General features: G+C 40.3%; 1 protein-coding gene across 3 annotated transcripts in view; it reads left to right on the forward strand.

The window, feature by feature from the left end:
- Positions 1-26002, forward strand: part of hectd2 (HECT domain containing 2) — a 59663-nt gene that overhangs the window by 21157 nt on the left and 12504 nt on the right. For 2 of the 3 annotated variants that reach the window (XR_003841703.1, XM_029521538.1), the window contains exons 3-19: positions 1193-1331; positions 1491-1593; positions 1783-1872; positions 3282-3346; positions 3720-3765; positions 4988-5097; positions 7002-7150; positions 7244-7367; positions 9447-9543; positions 9695-9802; positions 10693-10825; positions 14256-14369; positions 14470-14537; positions 20399-20463; positions 20968-21061; positions 23450-23524; positions 25515-25602. Coding sequence is in view for 2 of the 3 variants with exons in the window: in XM_029521538.1 (XP_029377398.1) it covers positions 1193-1331; positions 1491-1593; positions 1783-1872; positions 3282-3346; positions 3720-3765; positions 4988-5097; positions 7002-7150; positions 7244-7367; positions 9447-9543; positions 9695-9802; positions 10693-10825; positions 14256-14369; positions 14470-14537; positions 20399-20463; positions 20968-21061; positions 23450-23524; positions 25515-25602 (1668 nt within the window). In the remaining variant the exon portion in view is untranslated. The remainder of the gene's footprint in view (positions 1-1192; positions 1332-1490; positions 1594-1782; positions 1873-3281; positions 3347-3719; positions 3766-4987; positions 5098-7001; positions 7151-7243; positions 7368-9446; positions 9544-9694; positions 9803-10692; positions 10826-14255; positions 14370-14469; positions 14538-20398; positions 20464-20967; positions 21062-23449; positions 23525-25514; positions 25603-26002) is intronic. The other variant, XM_029521539.1, reaches the window with a different exon arrangement.

A 26002-nucleotide genomic window follows, 5' to 3' on the forward strand; every position in this document is an offset into this window, starting at 1 on the left:
ATTAATTTGGTTATCATTGAAAGATATAAATTCTGAGACGAGAAGCCATGGGGGGGTCTCTTCTTAGTTTTAAATCTTTATATATTAATGAATTTGGTGCAGGGACAGATATGAAGATGCTATCATAGTGACAGTTCTTTATTTTATGTCTCAAGTTAGCAGAAACTAAAAATGAATACGCGAGAATGACTTATGTGTATTTGAGTAACAGGAGCGTTTTAAACCCTTAGGATTCATGTCCCTCCAAATGTCTGTCAGATTAAGTTCCTCCATAAAGTGTTAGTAGTTACTTTCAGTATGAGAGTTATCAATACCTGAGCTTCTATCCAATTCTGGATTCTAATGTGCAGTTAAAATCCCCTGCAATCCTCAGCTGTCCTGAGACGTCGTTCAGAGTCTCCAGAGATTTACAGAAAGAAAGCATGCCTTCTCAGCAAGCCGCCATTACCAGTCTTCTTTTTCAGATCTTATCAAAACACTCCAACCGAATCAATAGATTAAAAAAAACTATTGAACAAGTCACGAAGTACCAATTAATTAATTAGTGACTTGGGCTCTGCTCAGACACAGACACAGACAGAGCACATACACACACATATCTTAATTTTGATATTGCATTTGTCCATGATGTAATTTTGATTATATTTCAATTCATTGTGCAGCTTTCTGATCTATGATTGTGTCTAAATATCTGTCTAAATGTGTAAAGAAAGTTACAGTAGCTACTGTATGTTGCTTTGGAATGAGATTTGGTAACATGGAAATTCTGAATCTTTCGATATACACATTTTCAGTTGTAAACAATGGGAGCTCTTAGCATCTGCATTTTAACTTCTGGACTGTATTAAACCTGGATAATGACCAGATAGCATATCAATGTTTTCTCATTTGTTACTAATATTTTGAACAACACCTGAATGCTGTGGATGTTTTCATTTGAAATCCATATTTATTATAATCTTTGTGGGAGCTGCTGCAGCTCAGATGTTTAAGGAGACTTTAACATGTATTTTGGACAAGAACTCTTTTCAATAATTTTTGTCCATTGAGATGATTGCAGTTGGTGTGTAAACTATTTAGGATTAGTGCTGTTTTAACAGTTCTCACTTGCATGGCCAGAGCTTAAATGGAAATCACCTCCCTTTACCCATAGGATACAGCTGATAAGTGTGTCATTGTCTTTCTCTTGCAGGGAGGGAACTGCCTCCAATCTGCAGCGATGTTCGTCAGAAGCAGCGCCTCTCCATCGACACTCTGCCACCAGAGGTCAAAGCTCCGTTCCCCTCTGACCCCATAATCCCACTGCGTACAAAGACCACCAAGGAGTTTCAGTGAGTCTCTGGTCCTTAAACTGGGATGCAATAGTAGACCTGATCAGTGTCCACTGACAACTAAATCCAGTTTACTTCTGCTGCTAGAAATTAAAAGCAACTAACTATACTGTGAACCAAGCGTGGTTTGCATCTTAGGTGTTGTGCTTGCTTTGCCAGGGAAGACACGGAGCGTGCCGTCCAATCAGGTGACTGGAGGGAGGTCCGAGAGTTTTACTTGACCACCTTTGATTCCTTCATAGAAATCAATGCTGCCTTCAAGGTAGGACACGTAAACAAACACAATCGGCAGTCTGTTTCTCAGCAGAATCCCTGTTGTGAAAAGACCATTTAAGGTGCCGTTAAAATTTCACCAGATGCCATAACTGTTTTACGATGGGAAAGCATTTTTATGCTCCCTCTCTCTCACTCTCCTTCCCTTTCTATCCTCATTTACTCCCTCCTTTCCCAGCGGGAGCCAAACGGGTCGTTCAACACCACAGACGACTCAGGAGTCAACGCCAAATTTGTCAACGCTGTTTACGACGCGCTGCTAAGCACAGTAAGCGCACAACAAAAATAGCCCATCTCAAAACACCTTCGCACCACACAGTCTGACAAATCTCAAGATTTAATTGCTTCGAGCTCTGTTGACCTCCTTGATATCTCGCCAGGTTTGATGCCTTAACGCACATTTTTGGTTGGAGTTTAGAACCAGCTGCACCAAGCACAGAAGGTTAATATACACTGGCCATCCAAAAAAAACACCTGGACTTAACTAAACAAATAGGCAAGAGCCTCCCATTGGATAATTACTGCATGGATGATTATGTTAGTTAACCCTAACTGATGCAGTGAGTAGTGTCTCACTTCTTAAACAACCATGTTGGAAGACACATCCTGTAGTCGTGGAAAAGATGTTAATCTGTTTCAGAAGGGTCAAATTACTGTCATGTATCAACCACAGAAAACATGTAAGGAGATTACTGAAACTACTACAATTGGCTTAAGAACTGTCCCATGCATTATTAAAAACTGGAAGGATAGTGGGGAACCATCATCTTTGGGGAAGAAATGTGGTTGGAAAAAATCTTGAATGATCGTGATCACTTAAATGTTTTGTGAAAGCAAATTGGAAAAAAACAGAACTCACGGCTATGTTTAATAGTCGAAGTGGGAGCATTTCCACACACACAAAGCAAAGGGGACTAAACAGGTTTGTAGCCTTAAGAAAACCACTTATCGAGATTGGACACTTGAGAAATGGAAGAAGGTCATGTGGACTGATGAGTCCAGATTTACCCTGTTCCAGAGTGATGGGCGCATCAGGGTAAGAAGAGAGGCGGATGAAGTGATGCACCCATCATGCCTAGTGCCTACCGTACAAGCCTGTGGGGGGCAGTGCTATGATCTGGGGATGCTGCAGTTGGTCAGGTCTTGGTTCAGCAACAGTATGTGCTCAAAGAATGAGGTCAGCTGACTACCTGAATATACTGAATGACCAGGTTATTCCATCAATGGATTTTTTTCTTCCCTGATGGCATGGGCATATTCCAAGATGACAGTACCAGGATTCATTGGGCTCAAATTGTGAAAGACTGGTTCAGGGAGCATGAGACATGATGCCACAGCAAACACATGCTGTAATCAAAGCTAAAATCAGTCCAACAAAATATTTGTGTGAATTTTTTATTTATTTATTTATTTATTTTGGACAGGCAGTGTATTTCACAATGACATCACGTCTGTGATACATCCATTAGTTTAGATTCATCCTCTTAAACTTAAGCCATTGCATTAATATTGAAAACAAAAATCACTTTCCCTTGGAGCTTTCCAAACTTTTTTAGTGACCTTTGTGGTTAAGTATGGATCAGATGAACTTGGTGGCCAGTAATTTTTTTTTACTCCTTGTGTGTCTCTGACATCTTCTAATTCATTCTAGTTTGACCTGTAACTGTGTGTCTTTAGCCTCAGGACATCCAGAAGTCAGTGTTGAAAGGGATCATCAACAGCCTCCTGAGGGAGTGGAAAGGGTGAGAAGACCTGTGTTACACATCAACTTTTTTTTTCTGTATTATCCCCTGAATTACTCCATATTGGCATCAGTGTAATTCCCAATGAAAATAATCTGCTGATCCAGAGAGAGTCATTAGCAACACGGATAGGGTTGCTAAGAGGCAGGTTGATTCTACAGATGCAACCCTCTGAAGCGATACACCAATGTCTTCAGGAATAAATCAATGAAAAGATTCCAGGAAGTATCATCTCTGTTTGTTTCTCCACAACCTTTAAAGCTTTTTCGTGGAAACAGAGCTAGTCTAACTAGCTCTGCTGTCTGCTTTGCTGCAATAATTATCTGATTTGCCTGACTGGGTTTGTCTTTTTTTTTTTTTATCTTGTTGTCAGGCCTCGGACAAAGGATGACCTGCGGGCTTATTTCATTTTGGTCCAGGTGAGACTGGAAAATGGGTCGTGGACACGCTGCTGTGACACTGGCTGCAGTAGTGCAGTGCAGATATTTGAGTTTATGAAAACTTTGATCATAATATTGAGATTATGTAAAAATGTTGGAGGGATTGTCTTTTTTTATGATTTTAAGGTTAGGGTTTTTTTATTTAGTATGCATTCTGTGTCATACTCTCTCCTTTAGTGATTGTATGTTTTCTTTTGACATTTCCTGTGTGCTATAGTGTTTGGGGCAGCGCCATTTGCTGCCCCCCCCCTCAAGAAATTGTGCATCAGCCCCTTTTATTCTGGTTCCTTTGTTTTTTCTTCTCTCTTATATCATCCCTCATTTCTCCCTCTCTGTCTTTTTCTCATTTTCTTTCTGGTTCGGTTTGAGGGTTTTATCCTTTATCTCTCTTTGATCCCGTTTGATCCTAATTTTGATCGCTCTCTCCCTCCGTCTCTCTCTGTCTCTCTCTGTCTTCCCTGTTTCTCCCTGTCTGATTCCCATATATGGTTTTGAGAATTAGAATCAAATAAAGGCAGGAATCTACAGTAGTTCCAATGTGGTTCCATGCTCCATCAACACACACTGACACACACACACACACATAGGCTGGACTGGGTGAGGTCATGTTGGAGTTGAGGACTGTTGGTTTCCTGTCTGATGACGACTTTCCCTCCTTTATAGGCTTTACCAGCAGCACATTTAACATTACCTTCTTTCTCTCTCTCTTCACCTCCAAGACCCTGTAGAAACCGAATGTGGCTCTTTGGGATTAGCTCACTTATTATGTAATTTGTTAGTGTTTTACTGTATCCAAACATTGGCCTAATGGACAGAACCTGGTGTTCCCAAAGTCGCTCTAAGTCATGAAAAAGTAAATCCAGCTCCAGTTAGTAGGCTATCAGACAGATTCCACAACCGATCTGAGGGGACAAGAGTGGGAAAGAGACACATCCCTCTCTTTCACTTTAACTGTTGTTAACCAGGATGATGTCATTCATTTGAGAAGTCCGCATATAGACTCCAACCACGTGTTGAGCCTCCCCAAAACTTTACATATTTACATAATTTATCCTTCATATGAACTTTGTTCTTTTTGTCTTGCCATTATCCTGCATTCTTGGACTTCTGTCAGTTATGTTGTTGCCAGTTATGGAGTAATGTCTCACAGTTTGTGTGTGTGTGTGTGTGTGTGTGTGTGTGTGTGTGTGTGTGTGTGTAGAACCCTCAGTATTCAAGCACGAGCACTTATGTGATCTATGCTCACCTGCTGAGGCAGATTGCAGTTTTGTCTGAGGCCGATCACCACTTCCTGGTTCACTGGCTCAAAAAGTAAGTGTATGTTTTTTTTTATGTGTGCGCACCTACAAGTTGTCCTTCAAATTGGCACAGAACTCAGTTAGTCGATAAGGCCCTTGCACATCGGTGTGAACACAAAACCATATTATCTTAGTATTTGTCTTGGTGTTCACTGTTTTCCCTCTCTCCTTGTCGGCTGAACAGATTGTAAAACTGTCAGAACAGACAGTTGTGATTCAAAGTTGAAATGAGCTGTGGTTATGTAGGTGGATCCTGTTGGTCATACCCTCACAGCAAGTGATTGATTGTGAGACAGGAACGTAAATCTGAAAAAGTTCCACCTCTGGCTGGAAACGGTTTGCCCTGACTCACTTTCTCTGCGTAAATATCGCACACAGCTTGGCGATTTGATGTTGCTCTCTGATGTTTCTTTGTACATTGTTTGCGTGTGTTCAACTTATCATTCATCTTCATTGTTATGCACCTCTAAACTGAAGAACAGTTATGTGGCAGCATTATAAGTGGGCATTTTCATAAATATCCTTCAGTTCTTCCCAGTCAGGAAACAAAATTCTATAAACTTTGAATGTTTTGGCTCTGTTCTGAATTCAGATGCTGTACCAATAGAAGCTAATGAGAATAAGTGTGTCATAATTTTCCATATTGTCAGATCTCAATATGTTTTAAGTGCTGATTTAAATGTGATCAACATCGAGCTCTGAAATCTGTCTCAAACTGATCATGATTGATTGCTTATTCCATCTGTGATTATAGGTTCTTTTTTCATGAAATATTGTTTTGATAATCTTTAAGGTCCCATAAACTACATGTATATTCTATATACATGTAGTACATATTCTATTCTATTCTAATATTCTATATTAATATACTGAAAGTATCAAAAGTCTCAATGTCTCAATGTGCACAATGTGTATTCAAAAAATGAGTCATAAAACCAGCTGTCAGGACAAAGCTGTCACTGCCCTCAGCTACGCCCAGCTGCACCCCCACCTAACCTTGGAAGATTTGCCTACTCTGAATCAGGAATCAAGTATATTTTTATTGGATTGCTCAGAAATCAGAAGAAAGACTTGCATCCTTTCTTCCCACTGAGCTCCAGACTAACTACCATTTTTTTCTGCTTCTCAAAACCACAAATATATCATTTTTTTTATATCAGCACTTAAAGTAAATCTAGAAGTGTAATATATGGGATCTTTATTGTTTTTCATATCATATGAAACCATTGGAGTTGAGAAATATTTAAACAGAAGTAGTGTCTTTACTAAAATGAAATTGGAATTCAATCAATACACAGTCTCACAGTAAAGAGGATGATAAATACTGATGCTGCTGTTCTGCTTGATTGCTGCTTTTCATTTCTGGTCTGTCAGTCAGAGGGTGAAAAGAAAGAATGGCTCTTTTGTGTGTTTTAAGTAACAGCAAATGCTCACAACAGAGACTCTGTAACAGAGAGAGAACCCAATAGGTTCATTTGGAAGATGGTGTCCAGCATTTTTCCAGGGTGATGCACTAAGTCTGTATTTTAACTCTGCAACTCTGTCTCCATATAAATTTATAATGTTGTTCCAATATCAAACAGTATCCACTTCAGGATGGTTTCAGCAAAACCTGTAGCTTTAAAAGGAGTACAGATGTAAACCGCCTTCTGAGCGTCTCCCTCAGCCCGAATTAGAAAAGCAGAGGAATTCATGCTGTTTGTGGTGATGATTTACAAGTGAGCTGCTTCAAATTACAAGTTGTGTTTAGTTCTGCTCAAACCGTTTCTTCATCCAGCTGCTATTTTCTCTGCCCTCCAAGTGTGAGAGTCTATTTTTGTGTATGTGTATATTTCAGTGTATGTTCAGTTTCCACTGCCAAGCTTCTGATGTGAACCAATATTAAGTTTGCATTTCTGTGTGTGTGCGCGCTGTCAGGCTGTCAGCAAGGCGTTTCAGGCAGCTGGTAGAGCGCCTCCTGCAGTTTATCTCCACTCGTCTGTTTCCTGCTGAGCCAGATGAACTTCCTCCTCTGACCAAGTGCTCCTGGTGGATTCCCTCAGCCACCAAAGTGCTCAGCCTGTTCAGTGAGCGACACACACACTCACTCACTAATAGCACTGAGCACAGCAGCACATATATCACAGAATAGACAAATTTTCTTTCTTTGGTCCCCTCAGATGCAGCCAACAGTGTCTCCTCACCTCCCATCATGCCTTTCACCGACTTCTACAACATCACACTTGAGCACATAGACTTCATGGAGGAGTACAGGACCTGGCAGAACTACGGCAACTCAAATAGGTCAGATACCTTTTCCTATAATGGCTGAATTTGATGAGAAAAATTTTTTTGTTTTGCTGGTTAAGAATATTTGTTTTCAACTAACTTCAGAACTATCAAATCAAAAATCGAATCAAATCAGATTTATTTGTATAGCGCCAAATCATAACAAAGTTACATCAAGGCACTTCACGTATAGAGCAGATCCCCCGATGAGCAAGCAAAACTTCCTTTAAGAGGCAGAAACCTCGAGCAGAACCAGGCTCGGGGGGGGGCATCTGCCTCGACTGGTTGACATTGAAATGACAAGAAGGTTTTTCCTGTATTTTTTTATGATCATGCTGTTTAGCAGGAGGTTGGCAGGTTGATATCAATTAACCTGAGGACTGGCTGAGGTGACAGCTGGATGATTTAAAGCTTCAGCTTTTAGTTACATGAATTTCTCTTTGTTAATTCATCACTACAAACACAAACCACTAAGATGTAACAATTCAGCTTCATAAAACCAGGCTGCATACTTCAGGAGAGACATCTAGAAGTCCCAGAGAGTCTTGCTGTCTGGAATGTCCATTCAAAGAGCATCAGAAGTAGCTGCCAGTAACTGTCCTTTTAGAAAAGAAGGCGTTAGCTGTGCCTCAAGTCAGGGGCCACATGTTTCAGAGGCTACGTGTGTAGACCACTTGCATCACACAATGTAACTGGGCCATCTCATGTTGGGGGCTCTGCATTGCATACCGGTAATGAAAATAACAGGGCAGCAAACAACACCAAGAGAGCCTGAGGTTTACACTTTTCAAATGTAATGAATGTGTTTCAGCCTAGTTCAACAGCTGATGGTACGATGTTAAAACTAAGGGCTGTAAAACCTCAAGCTTTTGTGGAAAAAAATAAAGTGCTGTCAAGGTTGCTAGGGGACAGACGCCAGCGCTTTGCAACACAATGGTGAGACTTCATCCCATGAAGGATATGGCCTCTAAATTGGAAGACAGCTGTTAATGTTCCTAACAGCCATTTTTAAAATACACACACACACAACCACAAAAAAAACAACAAAATTCCTTACTGTCAAACCTCACAATCTCCTTTTTTTTCTTTTTTCGGCTCTGTACACATCACATCAAATGTTGCATGACTGTCAAAAGTCATTGTGCATATATTAAATCATTGCTATATGAATAAACAATCAAATTTTTGTAGAAGTTATTTGAACATGAAATTTGTGGATCTCTTCAGCACCTTGAAGCATTAATGTGCTCTGAATATTCTCCTCCAGCCACAGGGGCTCATGAGTCGTGTAGTACAAAGTTCAGAGTTTGCCAAAGTAAAGAGAAATCCCAGAAATTGTGATTGATGCAATATAACCCATAACACACCAAAATATCTTTTTATAATTTGGTCCAGGTGTCTTATTCTAGTCAACCAATAACAGGGAAAAGAGTCATTTCATATTTATATCTGGTTATGTCGACTAAGATGAATCGAATAACCATTTTGTGCTAATTAATGAGCACAAGAAGTTAGTTTGTATTCATTAGAGCCATCATGATCCTGATGTCTGTACCTTATTCAGAGAGAGTAGCTTTGCTCTTGCCTTCTAATAAGGAGCAGAAATGCAGATGTAAACAGATGTTACAACATATTAGCCTGACTAAGCTACACCCTTGACTGGGAGCAAGGCTGATGCTGTCTAAAGCTGAGCTGAGTTTTTCCTCCTGAGTTGGGACAAGTTGACGTTCCTGCAGCTGCAGCTCATCCAGAACCGTGGAAACGCTCTCAAAAGCTGTGAAGTCTGTTTCACGCCACGTCACAACTCGTTATTGTCTGATAAAAGAAATGGACCCAGAGTTTAAAGTTCAAAGAACCGGCCTAAAAAGTTCTTGGTCACTGTGGTCTGGGGTTCTGCTCACTCTGAGTTTGGAAGGTGTTGATTTCAGAACCTGCTCATTTTTGTAAAGCATATAATTTTGAAAAACACTTGCGAGTTGGTCAGGACTGAAGTCTTTTTTTGTTCTGCTGACTTCTATCTTTTTCCAACTGATGGCTGCAAAACCCCAAAAAATGAAAATAACTTTTGTCAAATTTCTTCTCTTTCATCTCAAGATTTTCCTTCTGTCAGTTTCCCTTCATCCTTTCGACGGTGGTGAAGAAAGCCATCATCCAGAAAGACTCTGAGCAGCAAATGATCAGCCAGGCCAGGGTGAGCATTCAAACTGCCTTGAAAACTGTACCCCTAGCATAACCTCACCCTACCTCACCCTGTGCATTGTTTGATTTAAATAAAAAAATAATTAAATGTTTTTCTTTTGACTTGACTCATGTTGAAATGAGTGCATGTTTGTGTTTTCCAGCAAAGCTTGGTCAGTAAGGTTTCTCGCAGGCAGAGAGTGGACATGAACCTTCTGTTCCTCAATATTAAAGTACGACGAGCACAGCTCCTCAGCGACTCACTGGATGAGGTCAGTGCACAAACATGACCCCCTACTCACTGCATCTGGGGTCCAGCCAAAGAAATCCATCAGAGACCCCTGAATGTCGCCTTGGCAGCTCACAGAAAGAATGCAATACATGGCGCGCTGTTAGTAGATGCTACAATTCACTAATGTTCCATGAATGCGTCAACTGAAGTATATCGGTAGATGTTCCCTAAACCTCTGAGATACAAGATGTTAACACTACAACGTGCTTGTGTTCTCTAAATGCCTCATCTGCAGAACATCCGAAAATACTAAGTTGAGCACACATTATCAGGGGAGCCACTTTTCTGGAGCAGCCAGCTCACTGTATAGAGCTTTTACTAGAGGTTGAAGGAGTTTTATAGTTGTTGATATGAGAGGCCACAGGTGGCCCCTTTTCCCCTTGTAGAAGCCAAAACACTTGCATGGTTTGCGTCTACTGATACATACCTTAAAGAAACAGAGAGGAAGTAATTTTTCCTGTACTGAGAAATATTTCAATAGACCAGGAACGTAATTCTGTCTGTCTGAGTAAAGAGAATGAAAATGCCATCTCAAAGATACAGACAGATGTTGTTCTTTTTTTTTTTTTTTTTTTTTTATTATTTCCTGCTCAAGCTCATCTTCTGTCCCGCAATCTAACCGTGAATCAGATTTCAACACGGAAATTGAGCTTTGGTAAATGTTAGTCTCTCCAGTAGTGTGTCCAGTGACGCTGGGCACTAATGCCGTCCAATGTCTCAGGCATCCACGTCATGTTTCACTTTGGAGCAAAGATTCCACCCGTTTCCCTTTGAATGTGTTGCAAACAAGAACATAGCAGCATAGCAAATAGCAATATAACAGTTAAAGCGGTTATAAATATTTTTTAATCTTCTCCTACTCCTCTGCAGCTGACGAGGAAGCGGTGTGACTTGAAAAAGAAGCTGCGGGTGACGTTTGTCGGGGAGGCGGGGCTTGACATGGGCGGCCTGACAAAGGAGTGGTTCTTGCTGCTGGTCCGACAGATCTTCCACACAGACTACGGTGAGACTGGGAGTGGTATATCCATGAAACAACTGTCAACTGTCAACTTTGGGAAAATGAGGCCATGTTTTGTTGAAAACAAGTAGAAGGAAAATCTGTTGCATTAAAAAAATTATTACATGTCAGTGAAAGTGCAGCGGGGATGATTATCAGATGTCTGAGAAAAGTGGTCACTGTTAGTTTTTTAAACTCGCTTCATACAAGAGCATTTCTCCCCTGGCCTCCTTTCACTCACTTCTCTTTCTTTTTTCTCTCTTTCAAAAAGTTGATTGGAATGATGCTCCTCCTGCAGTGGCTCTGAAAATGTTTGTATCAAGCATTGGAGTAGCCATAGCCTATAAATACAGATGCTCATCTCACCCTCAGGTTTCGCAAGAGTGGTTTGAAGCTCAGAATGAGCTGCTCTGCCATTGCCATCTTAGCAGTATCTGACTCCAGCAAACTCCCAGCTAATCCAAAAATTGGTAGGAGACACAAATTTGGTGTGTGCTGTTTTGTGCCTGAGGCATAAGGGTAGGTTTGAGGGAAGGTTTCTCTATTTTGACATTTATATTCATACGTTCCTCTGTGAACTGCCCTTCCTCCCTGTTCAAAAGGCCTGACCTGGATCACTGAGAGCTTTAGTGGACGATGCAGAAATATCGTAAAACTCTTGTGGTCTGGAGAGGAACTGCAGCTCTTGGCACCTCTGCTGGTTTCATTTTTGCACTGCTGATCAGTGCTTTGAAGTCGCTGACTTCTGATATGTTGGTGTGATGTTGGTGTGGCCTGTTGTCCACGCTACTCCAAGGGTATCTAGCCACTAAAACAAGAGACTCACAAACCCGTTTTGACCTAAACGCACATGGGCTCTTCCTGATTAGCTGTGATCCGCCTGGACTTCCAGCAGAGTACCACCAACAGCATGGCGGATGAATTGCAGTATTATTGACCTTGTTGTCTCTGTAGCAGCTGTTCAGTTCACTTCTGTATTTGGATGCTACAACCATCTTTACTGCTCATGTGACCAATTAATTGAAGTTTAAAGAAACACTGATTTGGATGGATCATTTTAAAATGCATCAAATGATAAGGTATTAGCGTGGATGTTGCCATGGATAAAGGCACAACCTCAGCTGATCTAATGCTAATGTATTAGCATAATGTGCTAATCAAACAGCTGGGAACTTTTTTCAGCAGTGGATTAATCCACATTTGGTGCTGTGGTCAAGATAAACGAAAGTGAATGTTTTTTGTGATGATGAAGGAACATGTCGTCCAGTGCAACAGTGTAACGCTAAAGTGTTTGTAGTCACTTCGGCAATAGTGGAGTTCTATGGCTCTCAGTACACACAATGCTGCTTGCTACAGCCATTTCATTGTTGGCTTGGAGTTTTTTATAGTTTTTTTGACAATAAGAAAAAAATATATATATTCTTGGTCTTTGTAGACATTAGGTGTTTTCTTCTTAGCTAGTGTTTTTCATATTTGGCTGACCAAACCAAAGAAATTAGTTCACAACCAAAATAATTTTTGTTCCAAATCCAAATTAAATTCATGTGAATGCGAGTAAAGCACGTCTTGATGATTTTTTTCTTTTTTCCATTTTTTTGTGCTTGTATTACTGTTGCACAAATGCTTCTTAAAACCACAAGGATCATTCATGTGAGGATCAAAATACTGATATAGAAATCCCTCCAAGATTTTGCTGCTGTTGTTTCAATTCAGCTCAGTTCGCTCTCTCCCGCTCTCATTCTCTCTCTCACTCTGTCACTCTCTCATTCTCTCTCTCTCACTCTCTCTCTCACTCTGTCACTCTCTCATTCTCTCACTCTCACTCTCACTCTCTCTCTCTCACTCTCTCTCTCTCACTCTCTCACTCTCTCACTCTCACTCTCACTCTCACTCTCTCACTCTCTCTCTCTGTCCCACTGTTCTCTGGTTGGGTTGTTCTTTCCATCATCTTTCCGCGGTTGTCTGTGTTTTCAGTGCCAGCGGACATCGGCCCAGAGCAACATACTCAACGAAAGCTGTGTTCCCCTCATTAACACAGGGAAAGCCCCGGCTCTGTTTCAAATGCACACACATGCACAGATGGAAACACACACATAGACAACACACAGGCAGGTGTACGTACACACACACACACAGGCTCTTTTATGCATGAAGTGGTGTCAGTTTCTGGTGTTGGGAGATGTGAGCGATCCAGATGTGTGTCTGCGCTCAGAACAGACCACTGCTGTTTCTCTCAGTCTGCTGGAGCTGAGAACACTTCAGTGCTCCTCTGTTCTGTTCAGTTTATTCTACTTAACAACCTGCTCATTATCCAGTTTGTTTTTGAATGGCTGACACTCAACTACGTCGCCTCTGGGCAGGTGGTGTCATGAAGCATCAGCCTCCGGCAGAGACGCCGTGGCTGATCATACTTTGACAATGATATGCACTGAAACCTATTTCTCAACTCACACAAATTCAGTTTGATTCAAGACTGGTTGAGATTGAGCTTTTTCTGTCACAGTAACAATGTTGATCCGCTATGAATGAGATAAGTTTATATTTGACTCTTCTGTGTTGATATCCATAAAAAGATATTTTTATGGTTGGAATTGTTTTTAAACTTGTGATCCAATAAAAATATTGCAGATTTCAGGTAACACTCAGAGAAACCAAATCCTGCAAAGTTGAGTGTTGGTCCCAGATGGGAGAATTTCTAAATACAGGCTGTGAACATTGATGTGAACATCAATGGGCTGAACTTTTTGACAGTATAAATATAGAACCTCAATATATAACATAGACCTGAATTATCATCAGAGCAGACATGGACATCTGGCCCTATTTTATGTGGGACATCTAAATTCAAAATTATGCTTCACATCTGCTGTCACACCTGTTCCTGCAGTGGAGCTACACGTTTTTGGCCAGAACTCAGGTGCTCATGTGTGACTAATGGGGTTGAGCTTTCACACATCAAAAGGAGACTCCATGTTAAAACAGAGTGATCTCAGGAATGAATGAATGAATATCTGATTATTTAAATAAAAATGGATTGAAATCAGGGAACTTTTTTTCATTCAAGCCTAAATAATGATTTTTAAATTATGTCATTTTTCTCTTTTTTCCATTATGATGCAATATGATGTAACGTGTCCTCCATTTATTTATTCAGCTATTCGTCTTCTCGTTGTTGCTTTCCTTCTGTCTTTTTTTCCTCCCTCCCTCTTCTCTCTGTTTGTGTTTTATTTTCACCCATAGTTGTGTTTGCATTTTTTTTATTCCTCAGTGTTGTCCATTTATCCCTATTTCCAGCCTTCTTTCTGTATTTTCTGACTTTCCTCTTTTCACCCCATTTTCCCACTTTCTTCCTTTCCTCCCACTCCTTGTCTCTGTCATTCATTCATCCATTAGTAACAGCACCCAACACTGACTAATATTTCTGTTCATGTTTCAGGAATGTTCACCTACATGAAGGACTCGCGCTGCCATTGGTTCAGCAGTTGGAAGTGTGACAACTATTCTGAATTCCAGTTGGTTGGGACTGTATCCTTCATTAAAACCAAGAGCAGTAAGAAAAAAAGCTCAAACTTATCTCGTGCCAATTTTAAACCATTTCATGTCGCTGTGTGTTTATTGGGCCGAATGTAATTTTTTTTGTTTGTTGTTAGTTCTTCAGTTTGTGGCTCTAATTTCAATCAGAGTTGGCTGTTGCTGGATTCATGGGGAAAACAATTATGTATCCTTTAAAGACTTTAATTGGCAGCTCTGTGGAGATTTAGCTGCTTATAGACTGTAGTTCTACAGACGACATTACAGATCATTTGAACTACTCTGCTCAGTGTGGTGGAGTTGGATTCTGTCTTAAATAGGATGAGAGCTTTTGACCAAGGTTTTACATTTAGTTTATTTTTCATTGAAGTTTTTTCCATACCTCGTTCAGCACAAACAGCAAATTAGAATTTTAATGCTCTTTCATTAAAGTCATTATATTCATAGTTCTTCAGTGGCTTCCTGCAGTGTTTTGTGGGTCACACTGTAGTGTGTGGTTAATGTGCAGACAGACACACATGCACTTTTCTCTTTTATTCCTCCTCCCTCTCACATACTAGGACTGAAGAGAAAGAGACACTGTAATGTGGGTTTTAAGGCTTTAAGCCCACACTCTCTGCTTATGGCTGCTGAAGCTCATTCAAGTCAGTAATGCTGCCTACAGACTAACCTCTGAGTCTGCACCAGCTACTTGACCTCACACAGTCTCTTTCCCGGCAGACAAGGCAACCAGGGTCCAGACCGTTCTGGTCTGTTGTTCTCTGATGGTGGAACAAGCTGCTAAATGCTATCAGAGCTATCTCAGACTTTTCCTTCTGGTCCTGTCTATTCTGAGGGCAACTACAACCTTTAACAGCCCAACATTCCTAGCTAACACTTTCTGTGCTGTTCTTAATCTGATCTGCTTGCACTTGGCACTTCTACTAATATTTCCTACTGCACTGAAGCTTTAGTCATGTCCCTCATTCATAGGCTGAATTCTTCTTAGATATAGTGAATGCCAGCAGCTGCAGCTGCTGCTCTGCTTGAATGTGGATTTTTACAGTCAGGACTGTTAACGGCCAATGCTGTGACAGAATACAGATGTTTGGTTGAACTAGTGAACATTGATCACCGACTCTGTGTTCATGTTCGTCAGATTGGAGTCAGGCTGATCTCAAATCAGCTTCAGCTGTTAGAGTTTTAATGCAATTTCTTCCTCCAACTCATGACTCCTCCATTTTTGGCAGACCCTGTAATAGGATACGAAGTGTGGATTAAACCATTTAGCATCTCAGGTGGTCACTCATGTAAAGGTACAATCATTTGTTGCGGCACAGTATATTACTAATACAATGCTACAAATTTACCATGCTAATTTACTTTGCCAATGATGACAGTAAATATAAATCCATCTTAAATTATACAGTTATTATTATTATTATTATTATTATTATTATTATTATTAGTAGTAGTAGTAGTAGTAGTAGTAGTAGTAGTAGTGATATTAGTGATAGTATTATCATTAGTAACACACAATAATTACAATGAACTATCTGTGTTAAACCTATCATACAAGAAATGCAGCATAAAATTCTAGACAAGGACTTCACATCCATTAATTATATCACAATACGTAAAGAATTTGAATTAAATTGAATGAATGATAATAATATAGCTTCAAAAATAACTGAAATAAATAGGTAAAATTAATTAAAATATTATTACATCGAAGCAATCAAATTGGGAGGACACCATTTCTTAGAGCAGCATATAATAGCAGTGCTAAAAAAAGTAAAGATAAATGAATAAAATACTCAGTGAGCTGCTTGTCTGGTATGTTCCATAGTTTTGGGCCATAAATGACACGGGCTGCTGCCACAGTTTCCCTGCTTCTGGGAAGCTTCAGTGAACCAGCAGTAAATGATCTCAGTGTTTTGGAGCACTGTAGTCAACAAGGGAGTTAGTTTGAGCTTGGTCCTCACCCACTGAGGTGTTTGTAAATAAAGACCTAGGAAATATGAAGCTTAAACTCTATTGTCAATGTAACAGGAAGTCTAAACTGGAGTGAAGTGCTATGTGCTTCTCTGGTTTCTCAGGTTAATAGCTGAACTTCTGAGTTTCCAGTTACACTGTTTAAGTGTTTTAATTCTGCACAGTGGGCTCGCAGGGTGCAGCAGCGAGACTGCAGGGACTCAGATCATGTCCTGAGTCCTACAGCTGGCTTGCTTTAGGCACAGAAGCACTTTGGATTTTTACAAGAATTAAACCCAGACTATGGTCTACCTCTTACCTTAACTCAGAGCTATGAGTACCTTAGGAGTGCAGAAGAAAGTTAATTAATGTAAGTTTCTACTAAATGTTGAAAAACATAATGAGTGGGTAGCATTTTTTTCCCACAGCATGATTGGCCTCTCAGACTAGATGCATTCATGTGTCATTTCTCAGGAGCATTGTTGTTTCCAGCAGCCCTAAAACCAGAGACCACATCATACCTCAAACAGCTGCTGCAGATTTTGTCCTCTTGCAGCTTGTTTGAACAGGAAGTGAGTCCACTATTTACAATATCTACATAATCCGTACCTATGTTCATTTGGAAGTTGCTGTATTAGGTAATGAGGAGTGGTCAGATGGAGGGAAACTCAACGTACTGATATTCACACAGAGGCCTTTGGTTAGTGCTGAAGTTCATTTTTGTGACCCTCATGACTAGTTATCCACACAAAGAATTCGTACACCTTTCCTAAGCTGTGACATTACAGCAGCAGCACCACACTTGCAGTCAAGAGTCAGTCACTCTGTTAGCAGGTTTACTCGTCTTTAAAAACATACTGAAAGCCTCTCATTTCGGTAAGGAAAGATTAAACTGTCAAGTGGCCGTGAGCTGTTGTCTAGCTGTCACTGCTCCCAGTTTCCACCCGTGTCTGTTTGTTTGTTGGGTTGTGTGCTTACTTGTCAGCAGGTTTAACCAACAAATGCTGGACCAAATTGCACTGAACTTGAAGGCGGGAGGGGCAGGGGCAAATGTGGATCAATAATGATTTTGAAGTCTGGTGCATGTCCTGCACCCACCCTCTGAGTGCCTCAGTGATGGGCAGTGATTCCCAACTGTTGTACTCAAAGTCCAATCAAGTGAGATTGGATAATCTTGCACAGCACAGCTGGGAATCACAGCTCTAAGGGGTGTTATTGATTTATTGTTACTCTAATGTAGCGCACAATGATAATGTTACTGTGAAATTTGTGGATATGGCTTTCACATTTTCAGTCTCTGTTTGTAAAGTGTGCTTCCAAAAGCATGCACTTGTGTGTTTTCCTGTGTGTGTGTGTGTGTGTGTGTGTGTGTATGCGCTGAGTGTGTGACTACAGAACAATCTATTAATTTAGCCTTAGTTATTAGCCAGCTGGGAACTGTCAAAAGGTTATATAACCTAATAGCTGTCTGTTTTTTATTTATTTTATGTGTGTGTGTGTGTGTGTGTGTTTGATTTAGGGTATAAAGAGCAAATACGCAGGAAAAAAGGTACAATGTAGAGAGCGATGTAGGAAAGGACAGAAGGGATAAGTAGGAAACGTATGTGCACTCCTGGGTGTTTCATGCATGTTCCACATGTGTGCTTGGACTAAGAGATCATTTATCAATCGCCCTTGTTTCTGTTTGGTTGTCATGGCAGCGTCCTGTCACTATAGAGATGGAGTGGTGGTGAGGTGGAGGAAGCTGGAGAGAGGATGTGTAAGAAGACTGATAGCAGCAGAGTGAGACGTATAAACGGAAAGAAGAGAGAAGGTTGAGCATTGAGATGTAAAACAGAAAGACGAATAAATAGATATAAGTACAAAGGAACAAACTGAAGAGAGAGGAGACGGAGGCATGGCCATGTTTACCTGCTGGAAGCACCAGGGGCAAAAATGACCTACTCCCTTCCAAGATTGGCGATTAAACACAAGCCAAAGTGGCAACACGTAGTCTGAGCACAGTATAGACCAGGGATTGGCAACCTGTTGCCCCCTGTGGCTTTGAGAAATGTGTGTGAAATGTGAGTAGATATGGCTATTTAACAATGCTGATTTAAATTAGCTGAGTGGTCTGGATGCTTCATATTGTGCACACAATTCCAAACTAATGTAATGTAATTCATACAAATCAACTGCCACACAGCACCCTGGGGGGTTTATGGTCCAGTTCATCTGCCTGCTTTGCCAGTTTGGTAACACAGCTTTAGACTACAGACGTAGGAGGAGCAAATGATCCAAAGTGTGGTAGAGAGATCTTTTCCATCAGAGCTTAAATTTAAAAAAAATAAATAAATAAAAAATAGATGATTGCAAAGTAACCACCTGAAACCAGAAATATACAAACATTTAAGCTTGTACAAATCTCCACATGTGCTAAAAGTTCTCAGATGTCATAATGGCTCAACCTTTGTGAATGCTGTACAACAAGTATAATTACATGTGAGTGACATATATGAGTGGTTATCATAAGGCTTCTGGAGCACTTGGGTTTGTGCTGTAAACAACTTGTTTGATTCAAAAAACCTAGATGAGGATGGACTACTCAACAGAAAGCAGGATAATTAGAGGTCAGAAATCTGGACTGAGGAATCGGAACAAAATGAAACATGCACACACATCAGAGTTTAACAGGCCAATAGAGCAGTTTTACCTGAGGCCACTCGTATTTTTTGTTCATTTTTTCAAAAACTGTTTGTTTGAACTGTTCATATTTATAAGATATGTTTGTGGTTTCAAGAACCTAAAATGAAGCAACAGTAACTAAGAGTGAGAGTGAGAGAGGCAAAAGTAGAATGAGTATGAATAGAGATGTGGAGATAAACACGGAGAAAAAGAGGGCGAGAGCTTTATTCAGGCCCGTCACATGAAATGAAGATGTATAAATGAGGAGCCTTCAAATGTTTTCTGTTGTACTCTCTTTGATTTGTGTGTGTGTGTGTGTGTGTGTGTGTGAGAGAGAGACTCCCTAATGACCATAATAGTTGTGGTAACAACCAGTGTACAGTTAATGTTTATTTTTATGTCAGCGCTTGTGAGTCAGTCTATGTGTGTGTTTTTTGTCTTCTTTTTTTCTGTTGGTGTGTGTGTGTGTGCGTGTGTAGTAGGGGATTTACTTAATTGTGTGTGTGTCACCTACGCAGAAACCTACACTGAAACTACACATACAATTACACCACATATGGTCACCACATGTAGCAGCTGAAAACACTTGACTGTGTGTGTTGTGTGAGTGTTTGTATCTTTGTGTTTTTGGCCAACGCCCCTTGGACATGAATGGAAAAAAAAATTGCAGGTGGATGGGACATTCAGTACATGACCATTGCTCGACCACACACACACATACTGGAATTAGACAATGAAGTCATTCATCTACAGTACATTACACCCATTGCCAAAAAAGACTGGCTGGTCTTTTTGAGTTCATACATAAACACGCACAAGCACACACACACCCACACACTCTCACAGTGGCTCAGCACTCAAATAAAACACGAGGTAAGAAGGCTATGAAATGAGACGTGTCTTCACTGCAGCCATTCCGCTGTCCGATGTTAGCAGAGATGTGTTGGGTCTTTGCGTAGTTTGTGGGCATAGGCTCTGTGTTAAATTCTGATTGAGTAAATACTCCATGTTTCCCTTGAGTCTTACTGCAGAGGTGTGCTCATGAAACGTCTTCCAACCTGTCAGGTTGTGGGCTCTTTGCTTAAACTAACCATATCACGGCAGTGGGATCAATTTGGTTGTTTTTTTTTCTGTCCGCCAGCTATTTAAACATTTTAAATCTCTGGTAAAATGATTAATTAGTTATATGTCCCCATTTTACATTATGGCTGTCTTGCTGCTGCCTGTCTTACCCTTTGCACCTGATTGTTTTCCGTACTTATGGTGCGGCTGCAGGTCATAAGAAAATACTGATGATAATTGGTGATGATATTGGTTTACAATGATTTCACTCATATGTCAAGCTGAATGTGGTAAAGATTTTGTGAGTTTAACTTCTGTGATGGATGAAGAAAGCTGCTGTTGTTTGCCCTTAACTTGCTCTCTTAATAGCTGATGGGCTTAGCAGTTTACAACAGTATTGCTCTGGACATCCACTTTCCACTCTACTGTTACAGGTAGGTGTGTGTGTGTGTGTCTGCCTGTCTACTGGCTGTGACTCATGTCCCTTAGTGGCCACTCCTCACTGTTTCTCATTTTTCTGCTACATTACCTTCTGTTAGCATCATATGTTGCTGTGCGGTTTGGGTAAGTGGGTAGTGTGTGTGCCATCAGGTTCAACTCCCAGCTGCTCTCTCTGTATTGTTTCCCCCTGTATAGACATCATAATGCCCACTAAATGAAAGGAGAGGCTCTTTTCCAGGTGACATCACATATTGTGACACTTGTGCAAGGTGACCACAACAAAAGTGACATAGACAGCAGTCAAGGTCTTGAGGATGTTTAGCCTAGTAGGTGGTCTCACAGTTTTGTTTTAGTGTGTACATGGTCCTTGGTCTGAAAAGATCTGACAAAGACAGTTTCTAAATAAACCTCTGCTCTGTCAGCAGCTCCATCCTCAACTAAAATGTTCTGGATCAGTTCAATGACTCTTGGAAGTTGATGTTTGTCCTCCCTTGCAGGAAACTCCTGACTCCACCCACTGTTCCATGTGACCAAAATGCTCTGGTTGGTATGGCTGCTGCCACCCTGGACGACCTGCAGCAGATAATGCCAGTAGGTGTCTCAGTGTAATCCATCGCCGGTTTGATAGAATATTAGCTTAAAAGACAGAAGTGGGTTTCTCTGTGAAACTGAACAATATTTAATTATATTGTAAATATTCTGTCACTTTTTACTGTCAAGTGATTTAAGTTTCTCTTAGTTAATCCTCTTTGGTGCATGTCCAATCAGTGGAGACTTTTTCCTATATACTTTAATACAATCTGACTTCTTCCTACAACCAATGGGGTCTTCCCCGCATCCTTTGCCCAAATTCCGCTTTTTTCAAAAAGCAGCCTTTTATTGTGACCAGTGCAGGTCCCACTTCTGCTGTGATCAGCATATTAGTTTGGTAAACCTGTCCAAAAAGTTTTAGCACTTTAATATCAACATCTGAAAAATCTGTAAAAAAAATTAAGCGCTGAATTTATAGTTCTGTTCTGTATAAAAAAGAAAAAAAAAAAGGAAAAAAAAAGCACTTGTATTTATATGGTCTGTCACTAGAGGGCGCCAGTCACACATTTGACCACCTCAACCTGACTAATCTCCCTCATCGTTGGCATTACTATTATCACCTTCATCTTCATCTCTGCACAGTTTCCATTTACATTCATCTGTAGGTATCAGATTGAGTTGAATTCCACCAGTTACTATTCTCATCTTCAACCCCTTTTTTGGCGGGGAGGGGGGACAGATTGAGATTCATTTTTTGCATATTTGTATTTTGTAAAGATTTTGTTGTGATTTGTTTGTTTAAAGTGCACTGTGCGTTTTCACTCAGGTCATTGTGCTCATATACATTTATATTTTACAAATGAGCTCCAGATCATGAGTTAAACATTTAAACAAAAATGTCCTCTGTATAATTTCTTCAAAGATTTTATAATTGTAATAATGTGCTTTGTGAACAAAGCACTTTTCATAGAAAAGCTGTAGTCGAAAAGTGGTGTTACTAGAAAAATAAATTATGGGTGAACACTATACTTTTGGAAGACAGTAGATGATAACATATAAAAATTAAAAACAAGGCAAAAAGAAGTAAGAGTAGTCCAATAAAGGACGTTTAATTTAAAGCCTAACTATGTACAGAGGTGTTAAGCTGTAGTTAAGAAATGTTCAGAGGGCATCTCTTGTAGTTACAGGGTGCTTAATGGAGTTGAAATAGTGATGTGTCGTTCATAAATGATTCGCTGAATCATGAAGGATTATAGGAATATCTACATTGTAAACCACGAAGCCATGAGCTTTAAAATCTGTTGTGAAGTACTAGTGAAGCGGAGCATGAGTTTTATCTTCTTTATATGTTTTAGGAAAACACATTGTCAATGTTGGACAAATGGACAGAAAGTTTAGTTTTTGTTGTTGAGTGTTCCCAGATTTCAAGCTTATTCAACTGCTTCAGCTGACTTTTGACTCTCTATGTATATTTATCCCTTCACACTCACACATACACAAATATATATTCTCCTCCAGACTCATGTGTGCAATTTATATGAGCATTATAACATCCTTGGAGTGCTGTTATTTTTATGCATCCAGTTCCTGGAGCCCAGCATTTTTGTGCAACTGCTGCACAGTAAATAAAAAATATATGTAGTATAACTTTGCTGCAGTTTCATTTACAGATTTATGTGTCTTCATTCAATAAGAAAGATCTATGTTATGGGTGTAGATGCTACTAAAGACCGATGTACCTTTGAGCCAGATTTTGACCTCAGGGTTTGGTCAACACTTTGCAACAGGCACACAAAAAGTTTGACAGCTGCAACAATTCAGGAATATGGTGCAACAACAAAGGCAGAAATATTCTGAGTGCACACACACACAGGGGTGCTATTAGAGGCCATCTGGTTACATAATAGCACGATATCCAATGTGAGGCCTGCAGTTGGCTGCAGCACCTGAACTCTGGTAAAAGGAAAATAATAAGCTGCATTCACAGAGTGTGTTCAACAAGGATATGAATCTGCCACAGAAACACACACAGACACATGGTACCGCAAATCCAACAGAAGGTGTTAATCTTTAAAGCACTGTGCTTGAAATTCAAGTTCCACTGGATAATACTGCAAAATGCTAATTGATGAGCAATCAGGTGATGGTGATTTGTTAGAGCTGTACGCATTCATTATCAGAGATAGTGAGTTTATGTCTGCCCTTGTGAAGTCCATCTGCATCTTCATGTTCATGATTTCATGGGATTCTCATGTGAAAGAGTCTGAAGTGAAGCTCTACTGCTTTGTTTGAAGTTGCTCAGACATTTACTGATGTAACAAAGTGATAGACATCTCCGTGCTGACAACCATTTAATATTTTATTTTATCACTAATGGCTGGAGCAACCAACCAGTAACACCCCTGTTCCAGTTGTCCCCTGAAGGTTTTGGCTAATGTCGTTCCGCAGGAGCTGGCTCACGGTTTGGGAGAGCTGCTGAGCTACGAGGGGAACGTGGAGGAGGACTTCTACCTCACCTTCCAGGTAAATATCCAGTTTGATCTACTACAGCCACGATTTGATGTCCACTGCTGGCAAACCTGAATAGCATCCCCACTACATTTTAAATTTTAAAACTGTGAGATGAGGGAAAAAAAAAAAACATCAGATTTTCTTTTTGTCAAAAACAGTAAATGACAACTAATTTTTCTGGGCTCTCTTGGTCACAGTTGTTAAAGATGCGAAAACAGTATGGGAGTATTCAAAAAGGGTCTGTGACACATACACACACAGAGGACAGTTGTTAAGATGAACAGGTCTGGGCATGTTGAGTGTGATGTGCTGACAGACAGCTGTGACAGCTCTCACTGCTGCGCAATTTTAATACAGTCCAGGAGGTAATCTGGGTTAGTTCCACTGCTCAAATGCCAATGTCACAGATGGTCTCTTTCTTTTTTCCCATCATATCTCATCAGCTATAATGATATTATGTTGGGCAGGATATTAGCATATGTTGCATCATCTGATACAGCTGTAGCAGCATTAAGCATCATTTAATTTTGACTGTTTCAACCAGGCTCTATTTTGTAATTTTAACATGACCCATTATCAACTCAGGCACTGAGGAGTTATCCCCACCTGCTCCCTGAGTAAAACTCAGCATCAAATAAGTTTCACATTTTAAAATATTTTTTTTAAATTATTATTATTGTTTTTGTTGTAAATGCATCTCCTGAAAAGTCTCTGTGTGAAGGCAGTGGCTGTTGAGTCTCGCCCCGTCTGAGTCAGAGTTACATTACGTGACATGAGCAGGTTGTATGAGTGGCTGCTCCCTGCTATCAGGCTTAGTAACCAGATATAATGCAATACTTTGTGGTGTGACTGGGGCTACGTATGAAGCAGGAGCATTTGTTGGAAGGAGCGTCATGTGAAGGCCTGAGTGGAGGTGTTATTTTAGCCCAGTGAGTGAGCTGACTGTGTGCTGTCACATCACCTTCTCTCTCTCTGTCACAGTTGTCTGTTGCTCTGTGCAGCTTGCTCATCATCTATACACTGTTTCCTATACCTTCCGATCCTAACATCACGTGTAAGGTGTTGAGTCACACACTATGACTGCACATTGGTCGAGGCTGATGCCCCCCCCCCCCCCGAGCCTGATTCTGTTCAAGGTTTCTGCCTCCTAAAGGAAGTTTTTTCTGCTCATCAGGGGATCTGTTGGGTCTCTTTAGATCATTTGATCAAAGATCAAAGAGTTTGGTCTAGACCTGCTCTATATGTAAAGTGCCTTTGTAATGATTTGGTGCTATACAAATAAATCTGATTTGATTTTACACAAAGATGGAAGACACATTTCATCCTCCCAATGGACAAAATGAGGCCAAAATTTTCCTAGAAAAACTGAAGTCAAAAATTAGCAAGCAAGTGGTTTTAGTATTTTATTGAGACCTGATGTTGAGATTTAACTTCTCTTAGTGGCCACTCTAATGACATCTGTCACCAAAACAAAACATGTTTCAAAAACCTTCAACAGCAAACGAAAAAATTTGCTTTAACAACACTAGGACACAGAATTTGGTTTTTGGTGATATGATGATGGATTAAGGTAAAACATTATGATAAATTTATCAGCTGAGCCATTAGAAAACTCGAGTTAGATTTCACAAGTGGCCTTAACTTGTTCATGTGAACACCATTAACATTTCTTTCTTTATTTACAAATTTGTGGTAGACTGTATGAATCGAAATAAATGAACCAATTCGCCTGTTTGAGAGTTTGAAGTTGTTTTTATAAACAGTTGTAGTTATGAACTGAGGCAGACTGTGTGGCTGGTTTTAGATAATAGATAATAGATGGTAAAAGTTTACCATATTTTATTATTTTGAAGGATTATTCTGTATACCTGTTAATTGTTCCACTTTAATTAATCCACTTTTTTGTGTTTGAAGTCTTTGCCCTCCATCTACGGGTTATTTGTTTCACTTGGTGCACCAGCATCACCCATGTGGCATTTGTGTGTGTTGTTGTGCACTGCAGGTGGTCCAGGAAGAGATGGGTGCAATCAAATCCTACAACCTGAAGCCTGGAGGCGACAAAATTCCCGTCACCAAGCAGAACAGGAAGGGTGAGTCCATCACGAGTGTCAGGGCAGCAGCAAATGGCATTGGAGTACATGCTCAGTGGCACACAGTCCATAGATTGGAAGGCATGGACCAGAGTCCTGCTAGGTGACGTAACTGTAACACAAGGAAAACATCCATGCATTCCTCTTCTACCACTTATTCGTTTTCGGGTTGTGGGGGGGGCGCTGGAGCCAATCCCAGCTCATATTGAGTGAGGGCAGGATACACCCTGGACAGGTCACCAGTCTATCACAGGGCCAACAAATAGAGACAGAAAAAGACGGTGAACTACGGAGTATAATTTGGGCTGCCACGCCTTTGTTCCTTTGATGAGGATGAGGTGGAACTGAAAGTCAACTTTTAATTTCTCCAACTCAACCATATTTTCCATCCAGCAGCAGT

Source organism: Echeneis naucrates, chromosome 15 (assembly GCF_900963305.1).
Source record: "Echeneis naucrates chromosome 15, fEcheNa1.1, whole genome shotgun sequence".
Lineage (NCBI taxonomy): Eukaryota > Metazoa > Chordata > Actinopteri > Carangiformes > Echeneidae > Echeneis > Echeneis naucrates.